The 25294-nt window shown below is 45.7% G+C and overlaps 1 protein-coding gene across 1 annotated transcript in view; it reads right to left on the reverse strand.

Annotated features, from left to right (window-relative positions):
* Nucleotides 1-25294, reverse strand: part of Vps53 (VPS53 subunit of GARP complex) — a 143252-nt gene that overhangs the window by 41228 nt on the left and 76730 nt on the right. The window contains exons 12-15 of the mRNA XM_057774953.1: nucleotides 21390-21491; nucleotides 13280-13374; nucleotides 4086-4328; nucleotides 2783-2930 (exon numbers count right to left, since the gene is read on the reverse strand). Coding sequence (XP_057630936.1) covers nucleotides 2783-2930; nucleotides 4086-4328; nucleotides 13280-13374; nucleotides 21390-21491 — 588 coding nt within the window. The remainder of the gene's footprint in view (nucleotides 1-2782; nucleotides 2931-4085; nucleotides 4329-13279; nucleotides 13375-21389; nucleotides 21492-25294) is intronic.

The raw sequence follows: 25294 nt of genomic DNA on the forward strand, positions 1-25294 counted from the left end.
GAGATGGTTCAGTTCCCAGCACCTGCACGGTGGCTCACCACAACCTGTAACTATGGCTTAAGGGAATCCATCACCCTCTTCTGACCTTCATGGACACTGAATGAATGTGGTGCACATAAATCACATAGGCGTGCACACACACACACACGTATTAAAAAACTTAAAAAAAAATTATTCTTAAAATGTGTGCAAATGAGGGTAACCTTTTTAGAAGGCAATTTATAAACTGCATCTGGTAATTTCATTTAGAAATGTATTTTTTTGAAATCATGAGAATAATGTACAGAGCTATGCAAGGACTCTAGGCAGCGTTAATTCCACCACTACTTACGGAAGCCTGCTTTGTGCCAGGCTGTTTAAAGGGGTGAGAGGCCATTCAAAGAACTCAAAGGGTCAGATCCTGTATCTGTAAAGTTCTATCCAGAAGGGGTTTTTATTACTGGAAACCAGGGAGCAGTCTACACGGACACCTTTGAGGGAGGATGAGACAGCATTTGCATGTTCCAGTGGCCCTACCATTTCATTAAAGATAAGTGCTAACTTTAAGCACTACATGGGTCCTGTCTACCTTTCTGGTTTCAATTTTGCTACTCCTGCCTTGCCTATAGCATTTGCAGTTTCAGGGTCTTTGTCTCTCAGGACCTTCACACTCCATTTGTCCTCCCTCTAAAATACCCCTGCTCATCCTCCTGACCAGACTCCCATTTCCGTGCCCTTCCAACTCCTCTCTTGGCATCTGCTTCTTCTTCTCCCCAACTTAACACAAAACGGCAGTGAAACCCTGGCTTGCCTGCTTGCTTTCCGCTTTTCATCAGTCTGAGTCTCCTGAGAGACAGATGTCTGTCCTCGCTGTGCCATGACCCGTGGCAGTGCCTGCTATGGGAAGTGTCTAGTGAAGTGCGCTTGAAGCTCAGGGAGACCCTGAACTTCTGAGTCTCCTCTTCCACTCCCAAAGACAGGGATTTCAATTCAAGTGTGCACCACCACGCCCAGTTTATGTGGAGCTAGATGAAAGCCAGGGCTGCACACACGCTAGGCAAGGCCTGGACCAACTGTGTTGCATCCCTAGCTACCCTACCCCCTCACCCTGGAACTAATCACTTCTCCAGGAATCTCTGTTTCTTCTAAAGGAACACGGCATTCAGACATTTCATAGGTGACTAAGAATGTATACGCTTTTATAATCAGTAAGATGATTTTCATTGAATTAAAAAAATGGCTATACAAGTCATCAAAATGTTCTTTGATTTATTCATACTTCTAAAATACCTAAGAATCTGTTCTAGAAACACAATATAAAACTTGTAAGATGCTATATTCAGAAAGATGATTTTGTAAGATTATTTAAAGCAGCAAGACTTTAAAGCAGTATAAATAAATACCAGGGCTATTATTAAATATCTACTAATCCTTTAATGGAATATTATATAACCATAAGTAATAATAATAAAAATAGTTTAGTAACAGGAGAATGCTAAGACACTAACACTAACAAGAGGATGTACAAGTGAACTAAGTTAACTGCATACAAAACTATGTTTATAAAATAACTCAAGCTGCTGGTTTGGTGTGTGTGCTTATGAAGAGATTTTATTACGTATTTTAAGCAAAGTGCTTAAGAAGAAAGTGAGACAGACACAGCTGAGAATGTGGGCCAGGTTTTAAAGGAGTCCTAAGTGCCGTGTTTTGTTTTATGCTACTTTGGTCACTTTACTTTTAAGATTCTGTATTGAAAGTCTGGCATGGTGGCACAAGCCTTTAATCCCAGCACTGGGAAGCAAAGGCAGATGGGTCTCTCTGAGTTCTAGACCAGCCTGGTCTACACACTGGGACCCTGTCTCAATCAAAGAGACATTATATGTCTTTCTCACACATTTTAAATGTCTATGTTTGGCATGTGGTATGTGTGTGTGTGTGTGTGTGTGTATGTGTGCGCGTGCATGTGCATGCATGTACTTCTGGCTCCAAGGCCAAAGTGGTCCTCAAGTATGTCTATGTGACCGTGCCCCAAAGCAGAGCATGCTACTACAGCCTTGGTCTTGGCATCTGGGCCCAGTTTTCTGACCCTCAAGGAAGCTGCTGGACACTTCCTGTGTTCACACTCTGCCACATAGGGGTCCAAGCTATCATATCTGAACTGTGACTGACTTCTTAAATGCTTAGGAAATAAACATCAACATCAGGAAGAGCAGGGCTCTCTCTCCATGGTCACCTTCTTGCTCTTAGCCTCAGGGGGCTCCCCGGCCAAATGGGGGGGGAGAGCCTCCAATCCTATGGCGGGCTGAGTGGCCAGTTGCTCCTCCTCCTGCAAGCTGGTTGGTGAACAGCCTCCAGTGGCGCCAGCAGAGGCCCCACCCTTTCTGCTTCACAGGCTACATCTCAAACAATGGTTGTTATGGTGGACAGAGAACGCTAGAAAATGTCAGGAGACACATAAAATCCTGAAGGACTTTGCTTATTAACACGCTAAGAATGGAGCCACTGGGAGACTCACCCACCAAAGGAGTTTATTGCTCTCTTCTCATTATGGACACTGCACTACTGACCTACTTTTAAGAGGTCCTGCCTGGCTGGTAGCTTACATAACTTGAGGAGAAGTATGGCTGGCCATACTTCTCCTGCAAGATGGCTGCCTGGGCATCTCTGACTACATGCTGAGTGTCTTCCTGTGAGGCCAACTGGCCTGTTGCAGGTCAAGTCAGCGGAGCTTAGTGGCGCTCTTGGCCCACTCCAGGTCCAGCTGAGAGCTCCAGGAAGGCTGCCTGCTCAGCTGGGGGCTCACCTGCTGGGTGGTGGCCAGACAGTACTCGGCTGTGCTGAGGATGCTGCAGATGAGGCACAGCTCCTCCAGAGTGAACCTGGCCACTTCGGAGCCCTCCTTCTCTTTGAGGAGGCTGCTGATGGTCAGCCCCCCGCTGCTGCTGCTGGTCCTGAGGAAAAGGACAGGAACTAGTCAGGCTGCAGCTGCTAATTTACTTCCTGAAGCTGTGTATTTTATGACAAAGAAGAAAGGGGAGGAAAGGCTGGCTACAGTACAAATGAATCAACATACAATGGGCCCCTCTGCTCCAGCCCTTACCCTGACTGTCATCTGTTAGACCTTCTCACCACAGGAACAGGAAGAGATATGCCAAGAGAAAGGCGGTGGTGAGCAGTCCTCACCTGGGATGGCCCCATTCTCACCAAGGACGCTGTTCAGCCTAGTGCCTTGTTGAGATTCCCTGAGTGCAGTTCTCACGGGGCGGGGGGGGACATCTGCAGCATGAAAGGTGCTTCCCCACCCATCACCCATCTTTCTCAGGTGAGATGTGTACACGTGGAGCAGCTCATACGTGAACAAGCAGAGGAAGACAGTCGGACAGTACACACGTGTGCCCGTGCACACCGGCCGAGAGCAAAGGTGGACAGTGGGTGTCCTCCTCTATCGTTCTGTATCTTGTTTTTGGGATACGATCTCTCATTAAACTTGGAGCTTGCCAGAGTTGGCCTGACTGGCTGCCGTTGAGGCCCTGGACTCCTAGTTTAATGATTATAAGTGGGTGTTGTCAAATCCAGCTTTCTATGTGCGTCCTGGGGATCTCAACTCGGGTCCTCATGCTTGTGAAGGAGACACTTTACCCACTCAGCCTTCTCCTCAGCCCCAATCCATTCCTATCTTTAAACATAAGACTGCACACAGCATCAGAGGTTGTGAAGATAATGGGGGGGGGGGTTGTCTATCTGGAACTCAAGGCATGGATACACTGGGCAGGCTGAAGCGACACTCCTCTCCATTAAGTAATGTTCTTTCTGTGTTGAGCCCATGTGCACTGTGTTCATGCATATAATAGGCCCAACTCAGTGATGCACTGTGACCTTCACTGGTGGACAGGGAACACGCCTGCTGATAGTCATGGTCAGCTGTGAATTGTGATTAAAGAAGACAGCAGTGCGTCAGGCCCCTGGGATCCTAGAAGGAGGGTTTTCCTCCTCGACATTCTTAGTGGCTCAGTAAACAAGCCCAGAGTGGCTTTCCTTAAAGACTCTCATATTTAGGGATGTTAGAGTCTTGTTTTCCTGCTGAGAGTGAGGGGAAAAAGACTCACTTAGGCAGATTGCCAGAGAGGATTTTCCAGGCGTATTCTCGGAGGTACTTCTGGAATATGGTAGTCAGGGCAATCATGGGCTCGCCTGTGCTAAGCTGTGAGCACTGCACCATGCACTTCTTGTAGTAGACAAAGAGGTCAGCACAGCTGGGGAGTACAGCACCCCCTTCGTCAGTGTTCGGTTTCGGTGGGCCCTGGGCTTTGAAATCTGCCACAAACCGGTCTATCAGCTCGCTGAGGTTTCTGGAAGAGCAGAAATGTTGTTTCACATGGAGAGATCAGGCAGGGGTGCCGTCTGCAGTGGACATAAGCACTTCCCACGAGTGCTACCCACACTTACAAGTGGGTGCATTTTATCCATGTCGCTACTCACCTCCCTGCTTAAAAAAAAATGGCAGCAATAATGTCTGACATTTGTACCCTGCTTTGTTCCAAGGCATCTCATCATCATGTCTGACCCCAGATCCCCTGAGAGACAGAGCACTCCTGCTCCTCTAGAAATGACACCTGACACTGTCCACCCCAGAATGCTGAGCACCAGCGGCCCTTTCCCACACCACAGCCCTAAACACTAACGACGGTGACCACTTCCTAAACACTGTGGTGGCCCAGCAGTCATGGCTGTGCTGTATAATCATGTCATGTTACTATCAAATAATCAAGTTTCCAACAGTAACCTTCAGAGGCACCAATTTTATATTCCTCCTTCTCCAAAAGTCAGGTGCAGAAAAGTTAAGCACCTTGTCCAGGACAAGCATGGGAACCAGGATGCAAACCCCAGCAGCCTGGACCCAAGCATCATGCTTTCCACCAGCCTCTACAAAGGTTCTGATGGCAGCAAAGATGTGGACATTGCCTGCCATGATGGTTGGAAGTCCCGGAATCCTTGAGTCCAAACAAGTCCTTCCTTCCTAGGGTGTTTCTGTTAAATATCTTCTCACAATAGCAAGCAAAGTGAGAAGAAAAGCATGGTCTAACTCAGAGCTTGTGAGCTTGTTTTTAGTCTTTTGAGAAAGAATCCTTCCTATGTGAGAAACTTAGCATTTATCAGGCTGTTTCATAGAACTTATTTTTTTTTAATATAATGTTATTTCCTTTCATACTTTACACGATTATTGATATAAAGACTAATACTTCATATATTTATCATATAGAGAGAAACCTTGATAATCTCATAAATTCTAATAAATTTAGTGAGTTTGTGAACCTAAATGTGTCCAAGGAAAAATGCCTGAATAAAGAGATGCTGTTTAAAGACCAAATGCCTTCCTTAAGAAGAACAGTTTTTTTTTTCTTATAACTTTCAGAATCAGAGATGCAAAAATATCTTGGAACAGCTCTAGGCCTGGTCATGGTGGTGATGGTGGCTGTGATCTGTCTCCACTTTCCCAGGCAAACATCCCTCAATTTGCCCCAGTCACCCAGAGTCACCGGGAGCTGGAATCTAGTGGGGCCATAACCACTGTCCTCTGCACAGCTGTGCTGTGTGGACAATGGGAGGCCCCATTCTTGACATGCAGCACCTTGTTAACTTGCTGGCTAAGGCTATAAGAATCCAGCTGTGTTTTAAAACTATATTTATACAATAAGAAGAAAAAGGCAAGAACCACACACAGCATTGATTAGCAGGGGTAGGAAACAATTGACATTTACTCCAATGCTTTTGTTAGTCGAAGTTTATGACATCCAGATGTGGCTGCTTCACCCAGGCGAGGTCTCTGCCTATGGAAAGAAGGGCCTCTTTTGTTGACCTTGCAAAGTGTCCTGGCCACCTCCCCCACTCTGCACAAACTCTTCTTGCCCTACTTTCCCATGGACCTTTACAACTCTTCCGCAGGGCAGGCCTCTGTGCCAGCCAGGTGCCTAGGCCAGTCACTCTGTGGCCCCTTTGCTCGGCCTTTACCTGTTACCTCCTGGCCGAAGCACCTTCCTTTTGATTCCTAGTCCCAGGCTTCATTGCACAACTCAAACTAATACCTGCTCCCTCAACTGGAACTGTCATCACCAGCCACTCACTGCTCCATGATTTGTTTTTGATTTGTCCACCTATTTTGAGATGGGGGTCTACTCTATAGCCCAGGCTGTCTTTGAACTTATGACTTTCTTTTTGTATTAGCCTCCTGAGCGTTGGATTATAGTGTATGCTATACAACTGGATCTTACTATTTTTTTTTTCCAGGTAGAGTTGAAACTTGTGAACATCTTGCCTCAGTCTCCCCAGGGCTGGAATGACACGTATGTGTGAGTATGTGTGAGTTAACACTTCATCATGGTGTGTGATGTGCTGGGGACAGTACTCCAGGCACCTGGTGTAGAGACAGCTACTGCTTTAGAGCAGGAAGGCCTCATCCTCTGTGTCCACTACTGGGTTTCCCTTTGAGGGTGTATTTGTTCATGCGCCCTCAGCCTTCTGTGCAGGCTGGTGTGTCAGGCTAACCTTCATGTCAGTACTCAATGCATGCTTAGTTGATCATCCTCTACTTCTGTTCCTAGAGATGGGAATAAAGTGGGGAAGAAGCAGAGATGGACAGGGGCTGGGGCAGTGGAGGAGGAGGTAAAATGTGGGTAAGAATGCACTAGAGTCTGCTGAGGAGTCTAATCTGCACACAGACGCTGCCAACTGCGGCAGGTGGGACTCTGCAGTGATATACTGTAACTGCTCATCGTCCCTTAGCACCATAACTATCCACACCCACTTCCTATTTCAGAGTCAACCTGATAGTAAGATCGCAGTTGATTATGACCATACAGCATGGAGAAATTGTTCACAAAAAACCCTCTAAAGCTCTACCAAGTTACTTTTGACATTGTTCTCCATTGCAGATGAGGAAGGAGCCTGGTGAGGACGCTTCCCTGTGCTCTCTTCTCCATCCTCTGCATCACGTGCATCCATGCCATGTAAGACATGAGATAATGAGCTTTGCAGAGGAGTAGATGGTGCCCCAGAGGGAACCTGTGGGGTCACTGCCCAACCAAATACCAACCACACACTCACTGTGTGCAAGGCTCGAGGGCTGTAAGAGTAAGATACAAGTAAATTTAACTTCAAAAAGGTTATCACTGCTTCCAGACATTTTGGCAAGATCTTCGTGCAGAATTAATGGAGAAACGGATTTGCTGCACAATGATTTATACACTGGAACCACAAGGGAATCTTTTTTTAACCCCAAAGTAAGTACAATCAAGTAAGAGTTTACAAATGATCAAGTTCTAATCAGGAGGCTGTGGAGAACTGAGAATCCCTGAATGCTTAGAATATTCACATTTCAGGACAGTGAGAAAATGCTGTCAGAGCAGGCTGCAGAGAAAGTCTGCCACAGAGAAAGACTGCAGCAGCTTCAGGGAGAGAACAAGAGCACGCAGTCAGAGGTGAGACACAGAACCAGAGGGACTGGGAGGTCATTTTCAGCTACACAAGGTAAGGCCAGCCTGGGCTACATGAGAGTCTCCCCAGAAGCCATAAACAAAGGAATACAGACAACACGTGAGGGAGAAGACACAAAGGAGAGAAAGAACTTAGCTGAGGGTAGAGATGCAAAGAAAAAATGTCTAACATTGAGTGTGGCAGCAACATTCCTTTGAATTCTCACTGCAATCCCTTCAGAGATTTATCTTTTTTTGAGATTTTATTAATTTTATATGAATGAGTGCCTGCATGTATGTCTGTGCAGCATGTGCATGCAGTACCTAAAAAGGCCAGAAGAGGGTGCTGGACCCCCTGGGATTATCATTATAGATGTTGTAAGTCCCCATGTGAATGTAGCCAATACATAACTGCTGAGCCAACTCTCCAGCCCTTGTATCTATAATGATGCACAACACACACTTTTTGTCCTCTTTTCTTTTTGGTCTTTTTCTCCTTATAAAATGTGTTATAAATACAATCTCATTTATTCCTCCCAAAAGCTTTAAATCGGAGATGTTATTATCATTGTTTTAAAGGTGAAGAAACCAAGGTTAGTGCCTTTGCCAAAGGTCATAGATTTATTGGCGCTGACTTGAATCCTGGTGTTTCACTACCCCACACTTTACCTCTGGTCCCTGGAGCGCTAAACAGATACATGACATACTGCTATTCCTGACTCTCTAGCTGAGAGAAGATATCTTGTTTCTTCCTGCCTCTTCTCTGCAGCTTAAGCTTTGTCCCCAAGAACTGGGTGAGCATTTGAGGTTTCACATGCCACACTGTTGGAAGTTCTGCTGATTAAGTTAAAAACGTACGAAGAGTAAAGTATATTGCAGGGTGGCATCAGTGTGGGAAGGATTAAGCCAATGGAGGAGAAACAATCATTCATGGCAGGCTGGGCTTAGCATGGTACTGCTGATGGATCTGCAGTGAGCACCAGAAATAGGAAGACAGACTGGAAAGCAACGTAGCAGTAGCACTGGGGGGGTCCACAGATTCAGCACATGTGCTCTCAGGGCTGCACCCACTAACAAGCACCCTTTCACTTCTCTTGGCCTGGGGCTATGGACTTGGCTCTGGGGTGAGCAGTGGGCTTGGAAGGAAACTAAGAAATGGGCCATACATGAAGAAATGGAGGGCACTAGTAGATGTAGCGAGGATGCCAGGAGCCAAGCATATTCTCACTGTTGCGTTACTGAAGCAGCTATCAGCATGGGAGCTCCTGTGGTGTTAGGTTAGAATGGAGCTGTTGGCATGAACACAGGCTTTAGTGTACAGTAGTGTGTGGATGCATAAATGTTCATGCAGACACACGTTTCCTAGTTGTCTCGGATGAGTGCCCATGAGCAATGGCACCAGCAGCACTCAGCTCAGTCACTCTAGAGCTTGGTGTCTGCAGTAGCTCCACACAGAGGAAATGGGGAGCCTGGTTGCAAGCATTAACCCTAGGGCTGGACTTGGAACACAAGATAAGCCTGGTGCATTTTACTGTGCCAGAAAGAAAGGGGCATGCTCAGGAAATGATAGTGGCACATAAAAATATGAAGGGCCAGCTCAAGAGGGTCACTCTGGTCCTAGCACAGGTAACCTGAGCATTAAAACAACAAATCCCAGAGAGAAAAAGGGCCATAGTGGGAAAACTGGCAGGAGCCAAGTAAGGCCTGGACACTGGTAACAGTAGTGTATTGACTTTTAACTTCCAGACTTTGTTGTTTAGGTTTTGAGACAGGACTTTGCCATGTAGCCCAGGCTGCCTGGAACTTATGATCCTCCTGTCTCATCTCTAATATAAAGAAAAATGGGTGGGAGATAATCCATTGAATAAAATCAAAATTTTGAATAAAATCAAAAGTAGAATACCAGCTGAGAGGTGAAGGTGCACTCCTTTAATCCCAGCACTTAGGAAGCAGAGGCAGGTGGGGCTCTGTGAGTTCAAGGCCAGTCTTGTCCATAGAGCAAGTCCCAGGACAGCTAAGGCTGCACAGAGAAAACCTGTCAAAAAAAAAAACAAAAAAACAAAAAACAAACCCAAAGAAACAAAACTAAAAGAAGAATATTGACAAATTTAGAAGAAGTTAAGTTGAAACATCACTATTTGAAACTCATGCAAGAGTTATTAATGAGCAGTTAGATCAGTTAAGGGAGAAATATGAAGGGGCCATTGATAGAGTTTTAATATTGCTTTTGTTTTTCTTTTGAGGCAGGATCTTACCACGTGGCCCAGGCTGACTTGGTACCCACAGAGACCCACCTTCTTCTGCCTCCCTGGCACTGGGGCTGAGGGCATGTGCTGCCTTCTCTCAGCCCATGTACCACTTATATTTTGTATAAATATGTTAGCCTGGAGAATAACATCAATATCAAGTACTAAAACGAGTAACAAGTTATGGGGCAAGTAAACACCATCAGCTCCTTCTCCAAATGGTGAACAACATAGCAACTTTCTGCACACAGCGGCAGCAAGACATCAAAACACAGGAAACTGGACACTCCGATGAAAACCTAGCGGTCTCAAAAGAACTATGCATGTTGTGGGGCATTTGATCATGCTGTGAAGATGTGTCAATGTTTTACCTCACCTGCCTACGCATTGATTGGTTAATCATGAGCTGAATGGCCAATAATAGCTGGGCAGGAAAGGACAGGTGGGACTTCCAGGCAGAGATAGGAACTCTGGGAAGAAAAGAGGCAGGATTTGCCAACAAGACAATGAGGAAGTAGGATGCACTGTACTGAGGTAAACGAGCCATGTAGCAGATACTCTGACAAAGGAAAAAATGGTTTCCGAAAGTCCTTTGAAATCATACTCAAAATTATCATGTATGTATAACTAAATTTTTATAAGAAGTCTATCTATGGTTTACCATTTGTCTGTTTACTTATTTGTGATAATGGGAATTGAACCAGAACCTTATATATGTAGAAAGTACTTATGTTGAAAGTACTCCACCACTGAGCTATATACACAGCCTCTTTTTACATTATATTTTTGAGGCAAGGTCTCACTAAGTTGTCCTGGCCGGATGTGAACTCATTCTGTAACCTAGACAGGCCTTGAATTTGCTATCTCCCTGCCCTCAGAGTAGTTGGGATTATAGACCCGTGTCTCCAGGATTCTTGAAAGGATCTATGGCTTGTCAAAGGCTAATAACCACGACAGGCATCTTGTCTGACTGCTCTGACAGGAGAGGAGGTGGAGCTCTTCACTCTCTTCTGCTTCGAGGCCCTGCTCTGTGTTACTGTGTAACTGCAGTCAGACTCTGCAACCCTACCCTAGGGGCTGCTGCTCCCCCAGGGCCTGAAAACATCCTATGAGGGACTATGCCAGCCAAGCAGCCAGTGCTGGGCCATAGACGGAGAGGCCCTGAGGAAGGAGGCTTGGCGTTTTGCCAAAGCAACATGAGCAATGCTCAGATTTGACAAATCAAGTCCATGCAAAAATTAGACGACAGAACTGTAGAGAGAAAAGTGACTCTTTAGACCAGCAAGGTCTGGGCTGGAAGCTTTCAGATCTCTTTGAAAAAAGAATTATAGACATATGGGTTGATGGCTAAAGAGACAGCTCAGTTAATAAAGTGCTTATCATACAAGCATGAGGACCTGAGCTTGAGCCCTAGAATCTATATTTAAAAAAAAAAATCCAGGTGTGGTACATACATGTATAATCCCAGCATTGGAGAGGCAGAGACAAGAGGACCCTTAGGGTCACTGCCAAGCTAACTTGCTTATGTCCCAGGTCAGTGTGAAAGACCTTGCCTCAAAAAATGAGGTAACATCTCCTGAGAAATGACACCAACACACAGACACAGACACAGACACAGGGGCAAGGGACGGAAGCCCAGCCTCTCAAAGCAGCTTTTTTCCCTGGTGTGAAGTGACTTACTTTTGTTAACAGGGAAGGTCTTTCACCAAGTGTATATTCTGGATAGAAAAAAAGGTAAGGGGTTTGGCTGGTGCCTACAAGATCAAGTATGTGGATATGGTGTAATGACCCACTCAACACTCTTCTATTCTTACTGCTCATCCTGAAACAGGCCTGGAGACAGGAGTTGCTCACCCAGGACAGAGCATTAGAAAGGAAAAAGGAAAAGAAAAATAAAGGAGAATAAAGGCAAATGGGCCTAAGTGTTTCCTAGTGAAGAACCACAAGGCTTTCTCTCAGTTGTAGCCAGTTTCCTGTGTGTGTTCTCCTGTCTGAGCTGCAGTCTGTCTCCCTACATGTGTGTCCTTGGAGACCTTGTACCCTGTCTAGCCTGTGTCCTCAAAACCTTCCCTATGCCAGAAACCCAACTTTTCCAAACTCTGCTGTGCAGTGACTCCAACAGTGATTCTGGCCATGTATAAAGATCTGAGAAGGAGGCGGGGCCTCCCTCCTTTGGGAAGAGCTTTCGGTGAATAAGGGACCATCAACATCCTGTGAGGAAACTGGGCTGGGAGGGACATGGTTTGAGAAAATGTTTAGTGTCTATAAGTCTGTGAAAAAGCATGTGTGTTACAAGTTCATAACTGATACAAACAAATGGGGAAGAAGGGAGAACTTTCCTACAGCAGAATTCCAATTAGAAAGTGGAGAAGAAATGATGGAAACAGAAGGTCAACCTTAGGCAGTGAGAACTACAGGCAAGAACCATCAAACCCTGTTAAAATGGATAGCAAAATGGCAAGAAAGAAGATGATCCCACGACCTCAAACCATTCCCTGCAAGACACTTAAAGAATAAAAACCTGTAACCTGACAGTGGAGAAGGTTGGCAGGCTTCACCTTAGCCAACAGAGTCAGCACCAGCAGCTGACCGACACCGAGAAGGATATAGCAGCACTGATTTTGTTGTTTGGGGATATGGTCACATCACAGCTCAGGCTGGCTCTGAACTTGAAACTGTCCTACCTTCACCACCTAAGTGACGGATTATAATGTGTGCTATTACGCTAGCTCATAACGTGGGTTTCATAAAGACAATACATTAATTGATAGGGTGTGTGTATTTCCAGTAATCAGAGAGCTGAGGTGGGAGGATTGCTTGCTTGATCCCAATTGCAGCCTGGGCAACATAGAAACTGTTTCAAAAGAGGGCATGTGGGGGCAACATCAGGCAAATGGAAATTGGTGGCATCTCACAGAGCATCTGACACATCTGATCCACCCTTTAGGTCAGAAAGACTAAGAGAAAATAAGGTAGCAGGATTAAAGGAGACTCCAGAGAGCACAACTAATTGTGCAATAATTAGGTCCTAGACCAGAAAAAGGATCAATCTTACTTTCTGATTTTGATAATTATGTTTACATTATGATGTCCATGGGCTTGGGGAAGGTTACTGGAAAATTTTTGTGTTATTTTAAAGCTTTTTTGACAGCCAAAATTACCTCACAATGAAAAGCCAAATTATAATTGAAAGTATATACTTCAGGGACTAGACTTTCTTACAATGTCTGGGTGCTGACACTCAGTGTTCAAAAGCTTAGCACCCAGAAGGGGGTGGCGGTGAGAGGTGTTCAGATCCACATGGAGGCTTATACAGCAAGCTCAAGCAGCTTAGATTGATGAGGAAAATATGCCATTGTAGTGGCATATACCTTTAGTCTCAGCAGTTGGGAGGCAGAGGAGGCAGGCATATCTCTATGAGTTAGTCCAGGTTACATATCTTGTCTCAAAGGAACAAGTTATAGGCAAAATAAACAGTTACAAGCAGAAGATACAATATCCTTAATGAGCTCTGTCCTTGTGTAGGACCCAACAGATCAGAGGCTAGAAACACAAACAGAAAACAGCAGAATGCTCGTCACTCACTTGTCCTGGGACTCAATGTACACGTAGAGATGAGGCTCAAAACACTTGGAAACAATGCCATGAAATGGATTGTCTGGGGCTTTCGGCTTCTTTGGCTGGAAAGAGAGGAGGAAAAAATACGAATGAACATGAACCCCACGTTTGAGCAACTTCTGCAAGATTTTAAGCAATTTCAAAGAAAACATCAGAGTTCACTCCTAGCTCATAGGAGCAGTGGACATAGGGTTGCATCATGCCATGACCATCCAGGGAGCCACCACAGCTCTTGTCCAGATCTCTGACTTGCTGTGAGTGCCGGAGGATTTTCTGCTACTCTGATATTACATGCATCTTTGATTTGGAAGCTCATCATCATGATGTTTTCAAATATTAAGTCCGGGCTGAATTTTGTAGTCCCTGCTTGTTGCTATTCACCTTCATGCTAGACACCTTCTCATCTTTCCTTCACGGAGGTCTTCCTGCTACTACTACACAGCCCAGGAAAGCGAGGTGCTGAGCTCCTCTACCAGCAATCCCAAGGCACAGGTCAGACCGGCTCCTCCTGCAGAGCTCCCCAGACTTTGGACTTCCATTAACAAATAACGTAAGAGAAGAGAGGAGCGGAAGGCCAAGGAGGGATTGTCACCTTGTTCTCTACCTTCTAGCCTCACCATTTACAATGCTGTGGCTTGGGGGCGTCTTGTCTAGAGAAGCATGGCTGGGGACTATGGTGGGGACACTGACACTTGAAAAACACTGGCGAACAGGTTACTAGGCAGCAGATGATTAAAGCTATATTTTCTTCCCAATTCATTTCCAAGTACCTAAAAAATAAGAATCTCCCTGTTACTTTCTACTCCTTAAAAAAGTGTTACTCTGTCTACTGCCAAATGTCTGCAAAAGAACTCTGAGCCAAAGACATGAAGTTCAAATTTAACATAAACCATGCCTGCAACATCCTTGCTGATCAGAACTCTTAGGCCCTTTCCTCCTTTCTGCAGAGATCAAACCCAAGGTGCTGCACACCAGCCAGCGCTCTACCGCCACACTCCATTAACTGGCTTAATGAGGGACACTGCACAGCAGCCTGAGCGGGCACTGTGCTGTGCCCCTGCTATCTCAGCACTCCAGAGCATCAGAGCTGGAGTCTCAAGCCAGCCTGGGCTCTGTAACTAGATACCATTCCAGAAAGGGGGGGAGGGGCTAGAGATATGACTCCATTGGTATATTAAAAAACAAAAAAAAAAAAAAAACAAAAAACAAAGTCGGGTGCTGGTGGCACACGCCTTTATTCCCAGCACTCAGGAGGCAAAGGCAGGTGGATCTCTGAGTTCGAGGCCAGACTGTCTACAAGAGCTAGTTCCAGGACAGGCTCCAAAGCTACAAAGAAACCCTGTCTCAAAAAAACAAAAACTAAAACAAAATAGACAAAACAGAAGACCTATACAGAGGAGGTCTACACGCGCGCGCGCGCGCGCACACACACACACACACACACACAGTGCATAATGTACACATTACACTAAATTCAGAGATAGGCATACACTTGTGAAACTGATATTGCCATCAAAGCTCCTCCTTCCATGAATATGATGATGATGATTAGTGATAAGGATATTTTATGTAAGCCTACCCTCTTAAACTGATTCTATTTTAATGAGCACTAAAAAAGGGCTAGGTGTGGTGGCTCATACCTGTCTCACACCTGTAGTTCTAGCTACACGGGAGACAGAGGCAAGAGAATAGTTTGAGTTCACAACTTGAGAACAACCCTGGCAACACGGTGAGACTCTGTCTCAAAAAAAAAAAAAAAACAAAAACAAAAACAAAAAAACCCCAAACAAACCCAAAAACCAAACCAAACCAAAACAACAACAACAAAAAACAAAGTAGGGGGGCCAGTGAGCGGGCTCAGCAGAGAGGACACTTAGCACCAAGCCTGACAACTTAAGTGTGACCCCCAGAACCCACACAGTGGAAGAAGAGAACCAACTGTCACAAGCTGTCCTCTGACCTCCAGACAAGCATCAAGGTGTGTGCTCCCTTCCCTCCACTCTAAATAAATAAAACAGAATAAAAAACTATTAAGACTAAAAATAACTGCCAAATACTGGGAAAGCTACCACCCAGTGATATACAAAAATACATCTACCTTCTTTTTAGCATCTGGTCCCTTACAAACCACTGTAACGGGTTAAAAATCGTCTTTTAGCTGATGAAGTTGAATTAATCCCAGGCGAATCTCTGTGAGTTCAAGGCTATCCTGGTCTACAAAGCAAGCTCTCAGCCAGTCAGGGCTACATAGAGAGAGTCTGTCTCAAAAACAAAAAATAAAAAATAAAACCCCCAAACATTTAAAAATTAGTAATTTTCTACAAAAATTAAATGTTGTTGGGTGTGATGGCTCATGCCTTTAATCCCAGCATTTGGGAGGCAGATGCAGGGGGATATCTATTGAGTTCTGGGCTAGCCAAGGCTACAGGAAGAAAAAAAAGAAGAGAGAAAAAAGTCAACTTTACATATATCCTATAATTTCATCTTTCTTTCACCTTCCCTGAGTTTCATGTTTTAAAATTTGAGGTCAGATTTCTAGAAACTGCCCTACTGGTTTTGTCCTCTAAGACAGTCTCACTGTTTTCCAGAAGTCCTCTACCTCCTAAGTACTGAAATTACAGGGACATGCCACCACACCTGCTCAAAATTCTGGCCCTTCTTTAGGCAAACCCACACCAGGTGCCTGTGTATCTTGTCGTCTGGAAACTAAACTACTGCCAGTATGGGCCCTGGGCGGGACTATGAGAGGGCCTCTGGGAAAGCAGGGGGTTTTATCCAGTCCATAGCTGCTCCCCTCAGAGCACGGGTGCCAGGCGCTGTTCTCGGCTTCCACTAGTTTAACACAGATGACCCGCCACGAAGAACGAAGGCTGTGGGGATTCTCACCCCTTTGTTCTATGCGTGTTCACCTGCGTGTGGGGGTGTGTTCACCTGTGGGGGGGCATGTTCACCTGTGTGGAGGCGTGTTCACCTGCGTGTGGGGGGTGTATTCACCTGTGGGAGGTGTGTTCACCTGCGTGTGGGGGTGTGTTCACCTGCGTGGGATGTGTTCACCTGTGTGTGGGGGTGTGTTCACCTGCGTGTGGGGGTGTGTTCACCTGCGTGGGATGTGTTCACCTGCGTGTGGGGGTGTGTTCACCTGCGTGTGGGGGTGTGTTCACCTGTGTGGGGTGTGTTCACCTGTGTGTGGGGGTGTGTTCACCTGTGGGGGGCGTGTTCACCTGTGTGGGGGTGTGTTCACCTGTGGGGGGCGTGTTCACCTGTGTGGGGGTGTGTTCACCTGCATGTGGGGGTGTGTTCACCTGTGTGGGGTGTGTTCACCTGCGTGTGGGGGTGTGTTCACCTGTGTGGGGTGTGTTCACCTGCATGTGGGGGTGTGTTCACCTGTGTGGGGTGTGTTCACCTGTGTGGGGTGTGTTCACCTGTGGGGGGCGTGTTCACCTGTGTGTGGGGGTGGCAGAGCTTGATTTCAGACGTCTTCCTCTATTGCTCTCCACCTTTCCTTCTGAGAGAGTCACCTCTCACTGAACCTTGAGTTTGTCATTTCAGCTAGAAAGGGTGGCCTCTGGATCCACTGTCTTTGCTCCCCCAGTGCTGAAGTTAAAGGTGTGTATACCACGTCTCGCTTTTATATGGGTGCTGGGGATCTGAACTCAGGTCTTTGTTCTTGTACAACAAGAATTTTACCTGCTGGGCCATCTCTCCAGACCCCATTCTATCTGTTTTCTTAATATATTCTTTTTGATAAGGTGATTTATTAATACAGAAAAATGTGATTCAATCTGTCTTTGTAGGACTAGATAACCTGACTGTAGATTGGGAAATCATGGCTATTGCCACCAGGTACCTGTTCAGTGATTTAAATATAATCTGTGTGTGTTGGGGAGGTACATGATCATGTAGATCTGCTGCACGGGGTGGGGAGAGGTATGGAGAGGAGTTTAGCCTACGGAGTCATCCTCTGGTGCCTCCCATGTTTTGGTCAGGACTTTGTCAAGCAGGCTAGGCTGGGCGGCCAGTGGGTACCAAGGGTCTGTCTGTTTCAGTCTTGTCTCACGTGCCTGGGATTATAGGCGCATTCCCACTACTCCCAGCTTTTGACATGGATACTGGAGAGCCATACTCAGGGCCTCACACTTACAGAGGCGAGTGCTTCACTGACCAGGATACCTCCCTAACCTGTACTGTTCATCTTCTATTTTGTTTTGCTTATAATTATCATTATTTATTAGTATGTGTGTGTGTACACAGGCACACACACATACGTGGCAAGTTTATGGAAGTCGGAGGACAACTCTGTGGAGTCAGTTCTCTCCTTCCATCTATAACATACCCTCAGAACTCCAGACCTTAGCACAACTACCACCATGATGGAAATTCCATTCAGGCCATAACTCAGCACACCGACACCACCACCAGCCAAACAAAAACAAAGGCCTAACCCATTAAAGCCCATAGTTCTGGGAAAGTCTAAATGTTCTATCCTTGCTTTTTGGCTTTTGTAGTTCTGCTTCTCAATAATTGTTCTTGTTAACTGAAATATGTCAAGCAAGGATGTAGATTTTGTTTTGTTTGTTTATTTGTTTGTGCTTAGAAGCTCACCTCGAGAAAGACTCAGGGCTATACTAGAATCCCTAACACCCAAAGCAGTTATCAGGTGACTAGTAAAGACTTAATATTGGCTTAAACCCTTGTCTGAGCAGTCTTTTCTGATGGATCCCCCGCAACACATCTTTATACAGGTTCTGGGGATTGAACTCAATTTTCCATGCTTGCACAGAAGCACCCTTACTCAGTGAGCCATCTTATTGGCTCGTTTTGCTTGGTTTGTGACAGGGCGTTGCCACGTATACCAGCCTAGTCTTAAACTCTATATCTCAGGCTGGCCTTGAACCATAATCCTCAACTTCTTTAGTGTTAGGTTTACAAGTCATCAAGCCTGATCTTCACAGGGGCTATGCATGGCAAGGCCTCACAAAACGCATAGAAAGTTGCATTACTAGATAGGCAGGTGTCCCAACTCCACCTTAGGTGGCTGATCTACCTCTGTCTTGTCTGTCATTGGTCTTGCCACCACAGTTCCTAGTTCCTGTTGATGCATTTTTATCAGGAGCGGAAGCAAGATGGAGATAACAGGAGGGACTGCCCAGGTTTCTTTCTTTCACTTCTTGTTCACAGGGATGCCCATGCCCACAGCTCCTCTACAGATGTGCTCATTTGTAGCGAGTAGGTGCTGGAATTTCAGCTCACACTGGTGTCTCCCTTTGCACCAGGCAGCTCCCCAAAGAGCTGCTCTGTAGCTTAAAGAACACACTAAGTCATTTAGCAGTAGCATTCAGGCTGGACTGCTGAGTGTGTGAATTCTGTCCAAACTCTGCAGATGTTTAAGCTATTTCCTCCTGAGTTTGATGGAATAATAAAAGGTTACTGTTGTCACAGTAAGGAGGTCTGCAGCTGGCCCCATTTCCTTTTATTACTATCCAATGTAAACAGATTAAATCTAACTGCTCGGATCACCAGAAGGGTACATTTTTAAACCAGAAATTCCTGATTTCTTCTCTCTCCTCCTGTGCCCTTAGTCCCTTGTTTTTTTAATCGCTGGGACTATCTTGGCAACTAAGCACTCACGTCTTCCTCAAGAAGTGAACACTGCTTTTCAAGTTCACACTCCCTTCCCAGCAGCTAGGCACAAACTGCAGCAGCAGGGAGCAAGGGATGACCTTGACCTTGGAGGTCAACTGCCTATTGGCTGTAGGGCTGTAGCTGGAGTTGGTTAGAGTAGCCCAGGGTAACAGGTAGGGGCTCACCCCCTGACACACACACACACAATTGGGCTCGCTCCCTACTAAGGCTGTGGAGTCTCTTCTCTGCACTCCAAGAGAGCCTGTTCTTCTGGTACAAGACCCCAGAAGACAACTGGCTGCCGCGAGGGAGATCTGAGACTCCAGCTACTCAGTCAGCGGTGAGAGTGACATGTGGGGGCATAAGTCACTGTGTGAGTGTTACTACTACTAAAGGACAGTCTTGATATATGGGGACATCATCTAAATCAGAGATTTTTTTTTATTAGTTTTTTTTTTTTTTTAACACACGTAAAACTTCAGGTTTAAAACAAGCTTGATCTGGAAAGTCCATGTATAAAGTGACTCAGAATGTTGCTGCTCTGGCTAAGGGACCTTGGACCTTTTCTCTCCTAACTCCCCATGTCTGATGGGCCATCAAAGAATACAACATCATGATGTAGACAGCAGGGAACTGAGAACCTAAACCTATGTGAGACCACGTGGCTCTGAGTAGCAGACACAGGTCTAGCATTTTCCTCACCAAAGAGTTCTGTTTTACACCTGCCTGTCCTGATCAGTGTCCACGGTCCTTAGATCCAAGAGGTCTTGGTCTTACCGTAATCACTTCAAGCTTTCACAAAGAGGAAAAGCTCCAAGACAAAAGCAAGATTATATTTTACTTAGAAAAACTGTGCAAAGGTTTGAAGGGACTCTGATAATTCAGTGCAGTGACACTCAGAGGTGACCAGCCACCACAGAGCACCTGAGTGCTCCAACTGCATGCTTCTAATCATGACGAAGGCATGGGGAGACTGCAGGGGTCCATGCAAGGCATAACTACAAAGCATGATTCTGCTGGGCAGATGGCCCAGTGAAAGGGAATTTACAGGGAAAATGAGGTCCCTCCAGCCCAAGTCCTTGCTCCCACACTGAGAACTGCTCTGGGGTCAGAAGCAGTATTCCCCCTTTCTGGGCTGCTCAGTGATTCAGTGGCTGTAAGTCAGTTACAGCTAGCCTCACTTTCCTGGGACAGACTCACAGCAACCCTTCAGTTCTGCCCATTTACTTTTGCCTATAAACTTAATTTCTATGGCCTCCACTTTTTAATAAGACATGAAATGTGTGCATGTTGGGGGTCGGTGTGGGCTAGGTAAGGAATTCCAGCTTGTATCTGCTAGATCTGGCCCCTCCACTTCCAAACTCACGGCCCGGACAAGCTGTTCAGCTTCTCAGAGCTGTACTTTGATCACCTGTAAAACCAGAGGGAGCCACTGTGAAAGCGAAATGAAAGACAGCAAGTAAAGAGTTTGAAATTATAAAGTGCTTTAAATGTGAGGTATCTGTGTTATTACAATTACTTAATCAAGGGAACACTTTTTTATGGCCCTTAGGAATTCTGCTGTCTGACTCCTGTCAGAATTCACACAACCTCGCCACACTAGGAACACAGCTCTAGCAGCAGCACAGTGTGTGGCTGGGGGCTTCCTCAGGCTGGTGTCCCAGCCACCTCCCTCTGGCTGGTGTCTGGAGAGAAACAATGCCACCAAATAATCCTCCAGCAGCCATGTGCAGAAAATTAAAAAGGAGCACTAATCCAGAAAGGAAATGGCTGACTTACTGCTCAACCTCTCTTGACATAAAATAGCAATGAAACAAAAACACCATTCTGCAGGAAGAAGGGAGAGGAAATTTCGAGCTAGGCAGAAAGTGCTGAAGGAAATTAAAGTACTGGTGTGCTCTGAAAAGAACTCTCCAAAGATGCTGCTGGTTACCCTGATGTTTCCAAGGCCTCTCCAGTGGTTTCCATGTTGGCTTGCTGTGTGGAGGCCTCTCCCAGCCCATGACACTGCTAACCCCACAGTGTCTCACATCATCATGGTGTTGGATGAGAGGAAGGAAAGCTTCCTGATAGACCCAGATGCTGAACAAGGAAGAACTGTACTGGGCAGCTCTGCCACATGGGCTGCGGGGGCGGGGGGGGGGTGCTCAATACTAAGGGAAGGTTCTTCTGCAACAGATCGGGGCAGGCAAACTGCTCTTTGTTATCTGGCCAGGCCCTCATGCCAGGTCTTCTGTAATCTCTAAGTGTGATCTCTAAGTGTGGTCCCTAGCTCGCTTCCATAAAGGTGCATGAGTGTTTACACACTATGACACAAGCAGACTGAATCAGTTACACACTACAAAACAAGCAATCTGAGTTAGTTACACACTACGACACAGGCAGGCTGAGTCAGTTACACACCACAACACAAGCAGACTGAGTTGGTTACACACTACGAAACAAGTAGACTCACTTGCTCCAATTCTCCTTTCTCCAGCGCCAGCTCCTCCATCTCTGGTGTTGTCTCCTCTTCCAGGAAGGGATTGGTAGATGGCGGTGGGGACTCCAGCTTTTTCTATTAAGAAACAAAAAAGAGGTTATTTTCTGAGCATGAGCCTTGCCAACGACCTACTTTATCCAACTTTTCCTAACAGCTGGATCATTGGATCTGCCCTTATAACAAGAACAGAGGCATAGGGGCCACATTCTCATCTGCATGTCTTCATATTCCTTTTGTGCTTTTTTTGTTTTGTTTTGTTTTGTTTTTTGAGACAGGGTTTCTCTGTGTAGCCCTAGCTGTCCTGGAACTAGCTCTGTAGACCAGGCTGGCCTCGAACTCACAGATCACCTGCCTCTGCCTCCCGAGTGCTGGGATTAAAAGCATGCACCACCCACTGCCCAATTTCCTCTTGCATTTTCTAGAACCTGCACTGCCCACCCTACCCCAATTCTTTCCTTTAAAGACAGGTCTGTCTATGTAGCCCTGACTGTCCTAGAACTCACTATGTAGACCAGGTACCCTACTCCAGTTCTTAGCTGGCTAGAACTCTCACTCATCCTTTAGTCTTCACTTGAGAGGTCTCTTCTGGGAAGTTTGGGCAATATGTATAAGCTTTATGGGTACATATGAAGCTGGGCATAAGTTGCCTATGCTGTAACCCTAATGTTATAAGGTAGAGACAGGTAGATCACGGGAGCTTGCTGGCTAGTCTGGATGATAGTAACCCTTCCTCAAGGGAATACGGCTTAGAAAGAATTTCAGCATCCTCCTCTGGCCTCCACATGTAAGTACACACACACCTGCAGACTCATGAGAAGGGGATGGAGGAGAGGGGAAAAGGGGAGAGGAGGAAAGGGGAGATGGGAGATGGGAAGAGACTGTGGTGGCTAGAATCATGTAGGTGCTGGTCTCCATGTGTCTTTGGTGCCTTTCATGAAATAGGTGCTCAATAAATATGGATGAATCCAAGTGCCAGATGGGTTTGAATTCAAGAACCACAGAGCTAACCTCACATGTTCTAGATTAAAGCCAGAAATCCATTCCCAAGTCAAGTCCCATTATAATGATCACAACAGAAAGTTCCTTGAGAACAACTATTCCTCATCTCTGGAATGAGATAACTGTTTCAAAATACATCAATGAGGGAGTCACAGGCTCTGGGAAAGCTGGGGGCAGGAGATTGGGTTTTAGCTCCAACTCTGCTGTGATGGTCAAACCATCTAGCATCTCTGAGCCACAGGAGCTGCATCTCTGAGTGACGCTACAGTCACAAGACTGCTTCAAGGATCAAATGCAATCAATGTGCGAAAACCAAGCAGAAGCACAAGTACGGGCTCACCGACGATGCTACCTCCATCGCAGTGCAGAGCCCACACAAGTCTTGGGAACATTTTAGGATTTCTGAACCAGAGGAGTCTTTTATGCTTAGGTGCTGAGAGTTTCAGCAGAAAGGAAGTCAAACGGCAAGCAGGACAAAAGAAGACAAGAGGCTAAGTGGAAAGGAAGTTTCCAAATGTATTTGTGATATTTTAGCATCTACCAGTAGCACAAGCTGATGTAATTGCTAAAACCAGGAGAATGGCCACAGTTGGATCATTGTGTGAATGGTTGCCAAGTGCCCACATCATTCAAAGGTATTACAACAAAACCCAAAAGTGAACTACAACAAAACACCAAAGCCCCTGAGGTATCTGCTATCAACTTTAAGATAATTCTGTTTACTCACATTTAAACTATTAAATTCTTATCCAAAATACTCAGGTGCTGTTTTGTAGTCAGACAATGGCTTCTGTACATGAGGAAAGCCTAATGGTGACTGTATTAGTATTCATAATTAATATTGAGTCTCTAAGTGGTTATTTGGGAATGGCTGCCAGAACACAGAAACTCTGCCTATTTTAATTTGGATTTTTTTTAAAACTGGGTTTCACTATGTTTCTCAGACTAGCTGTGAACTCTTGGACTCAAATGATCTTCCCTAGCCTCTCAAGTATCTGGAACTAATACAAAAAATATTTTTTTATAATCACAAATACCTTTTCCCCCAAAACATAATATTCTTATTAATTATTTGGGAATTTCATACAATGTATGCCATCACACTCACTCCCATTCCTCCCAGATCCACCCTCCCATCCTTGTGCCTCAACCTCTTAAGAGGTGGCCAGGCCTTAAACTTGCCATCTTTCTGCCTCTGCCTTCGCAGCACTGGGATCACAAGTGTGCATAGCGTGTACTTCGCTGGAAAGAAAGCAGCAGGGGCACAAGTCGGAAAGTCTTCTGAAACCGGTTTCTTTCCAACACCACACAGACAGCCTAGCCCACTGACTCTCTGGGATCTCTCCAAGAAACGGGAGCAGTGGGCTGTCAGCTTACAAGTGTGAAAGGCATAGCAGAAGGCTTCCTTCTTCCCAGCCCCGGCACTGCACACTCATTCCCGGCTGAAAAATGCTGTTGTACTAAGCCCAAGAGCGGGTGCCGAGGGCCATGCTGCTTCTCCTATTCATCTGTTATGGTGAAAACAAGCCTTTGCCAACAGCAACCGCTGGCGCAGGATAGCTTCTGGGTGACAGCCTGCTGTCAGCCATCCGGGTCGCACTTCTCCTTCCTGCTCGGCAGCTGCTGCGGACCAGAGAGAACTGCTAGTCTGGATTGGATTTTAAATAACTGGAGTGACATATCCTATAAACTCTGCGGTGCTAGATGAAATGAAGTATTTGCCAAGAAGGAAAGGATTTCCAATTTTAAAAAAATCCATTTTTTTGGCGATGATGACAGTGTATCTTAAGTCCACATGGGAAGCTAAAGTTCTTCATATAGCAACTTAATTGCCTCTGATTGGCTCACATGGGATTCCCAGCACCTTCAAAACAGAAGGGGCCACACACGGGCCAGCCAAGCTGTCTCATTTACTGTGAGAAGAGTGTGGCTTCAGCCAGGTGTGTTTCCGCATCTGGGCCTGCACACACAAATCCCCTTTGGAGGCCCTGGCTGGACACGTTACATTATCAAAGAAAGAACACTGAAACTTAAGGCCATTTCCCCCTTCCCTGAAGAAGAAAGCCTTCAGCTATGAGATGAAAGCCCCACATTCTCTGCAGTTCTCATTCCATAAACACTTTGCACCAGGTCAGTTCCTGACTGGTACTTTAAGAGGCAGCCTGTGGGCCTTAGCTGACAATCAAGACCCCAGGCAGGCTGCTCACACCTGATGTTCACTACCCTCCACCACTCTTGCTGCCACATGTCCGTACTTCACATTGATGCTGTCACAGGTTTCCTTCTCCTGACACACTGTAAGCACCTGTCTGATCCGACTTCTCATTTTCTTAGCCTCTGCACAGAACACACTTGAGGATTTTCTTGTCCAACACTTCTTCACAAATATTTTCCACACACAGGTTTTTGTTTTCTGTATAGAAAATGTGTATACTGTGTGTGTGTTCATAAGGAAAAACATACTGGAAAGCTCCAGGTAAGAAGAAAAAGAACTTACTTTAAAAATATTCTCTACTAACATCCAACATGTAGGTAACAGCTGAGGGTGAAGGCTCACACATGTAATTAACCCAGCACTTGGGAGACAAGCAGAAGATCGAGTGTTTAAGGTCAGCTTCTGCTACATAATGAGTTTGAAAAAGGTGAAAGATTTTATATATGCACTGAAGAGAAACCAAAGTATCATAGAAAGTTTGAGGCCGAGTCTGGGTTACATAAGTCCCTGTTTTGAACAACAACAACAAAAACTAACAAAATACCAAGCAGGTATTACTTGGGGGGTTGGGTGGTGGGGAGGTGAAGAGGCTATTTATCTGAGATAAAACTATTTAAAGTACAGAATAATTCATATAACATAAAATTCAACACTTATAAGTGAG

The sequence above is a fragment of the Chionomys nivalis genome, chromosome 7 (assembly GCF_950005125.1).
Source record: "Chionomys nivalis chromosome 7, mChiNiv1.1, whole genome shotgun sequence".
In the NCBI taxonomy this organism is placed as follows: domain Eukaryota; kingdom Metazoa; phylum Chordata; class Mammalia; order Rodentia; family Cricetidae; genus Chionomys; species Chionomys nivalis.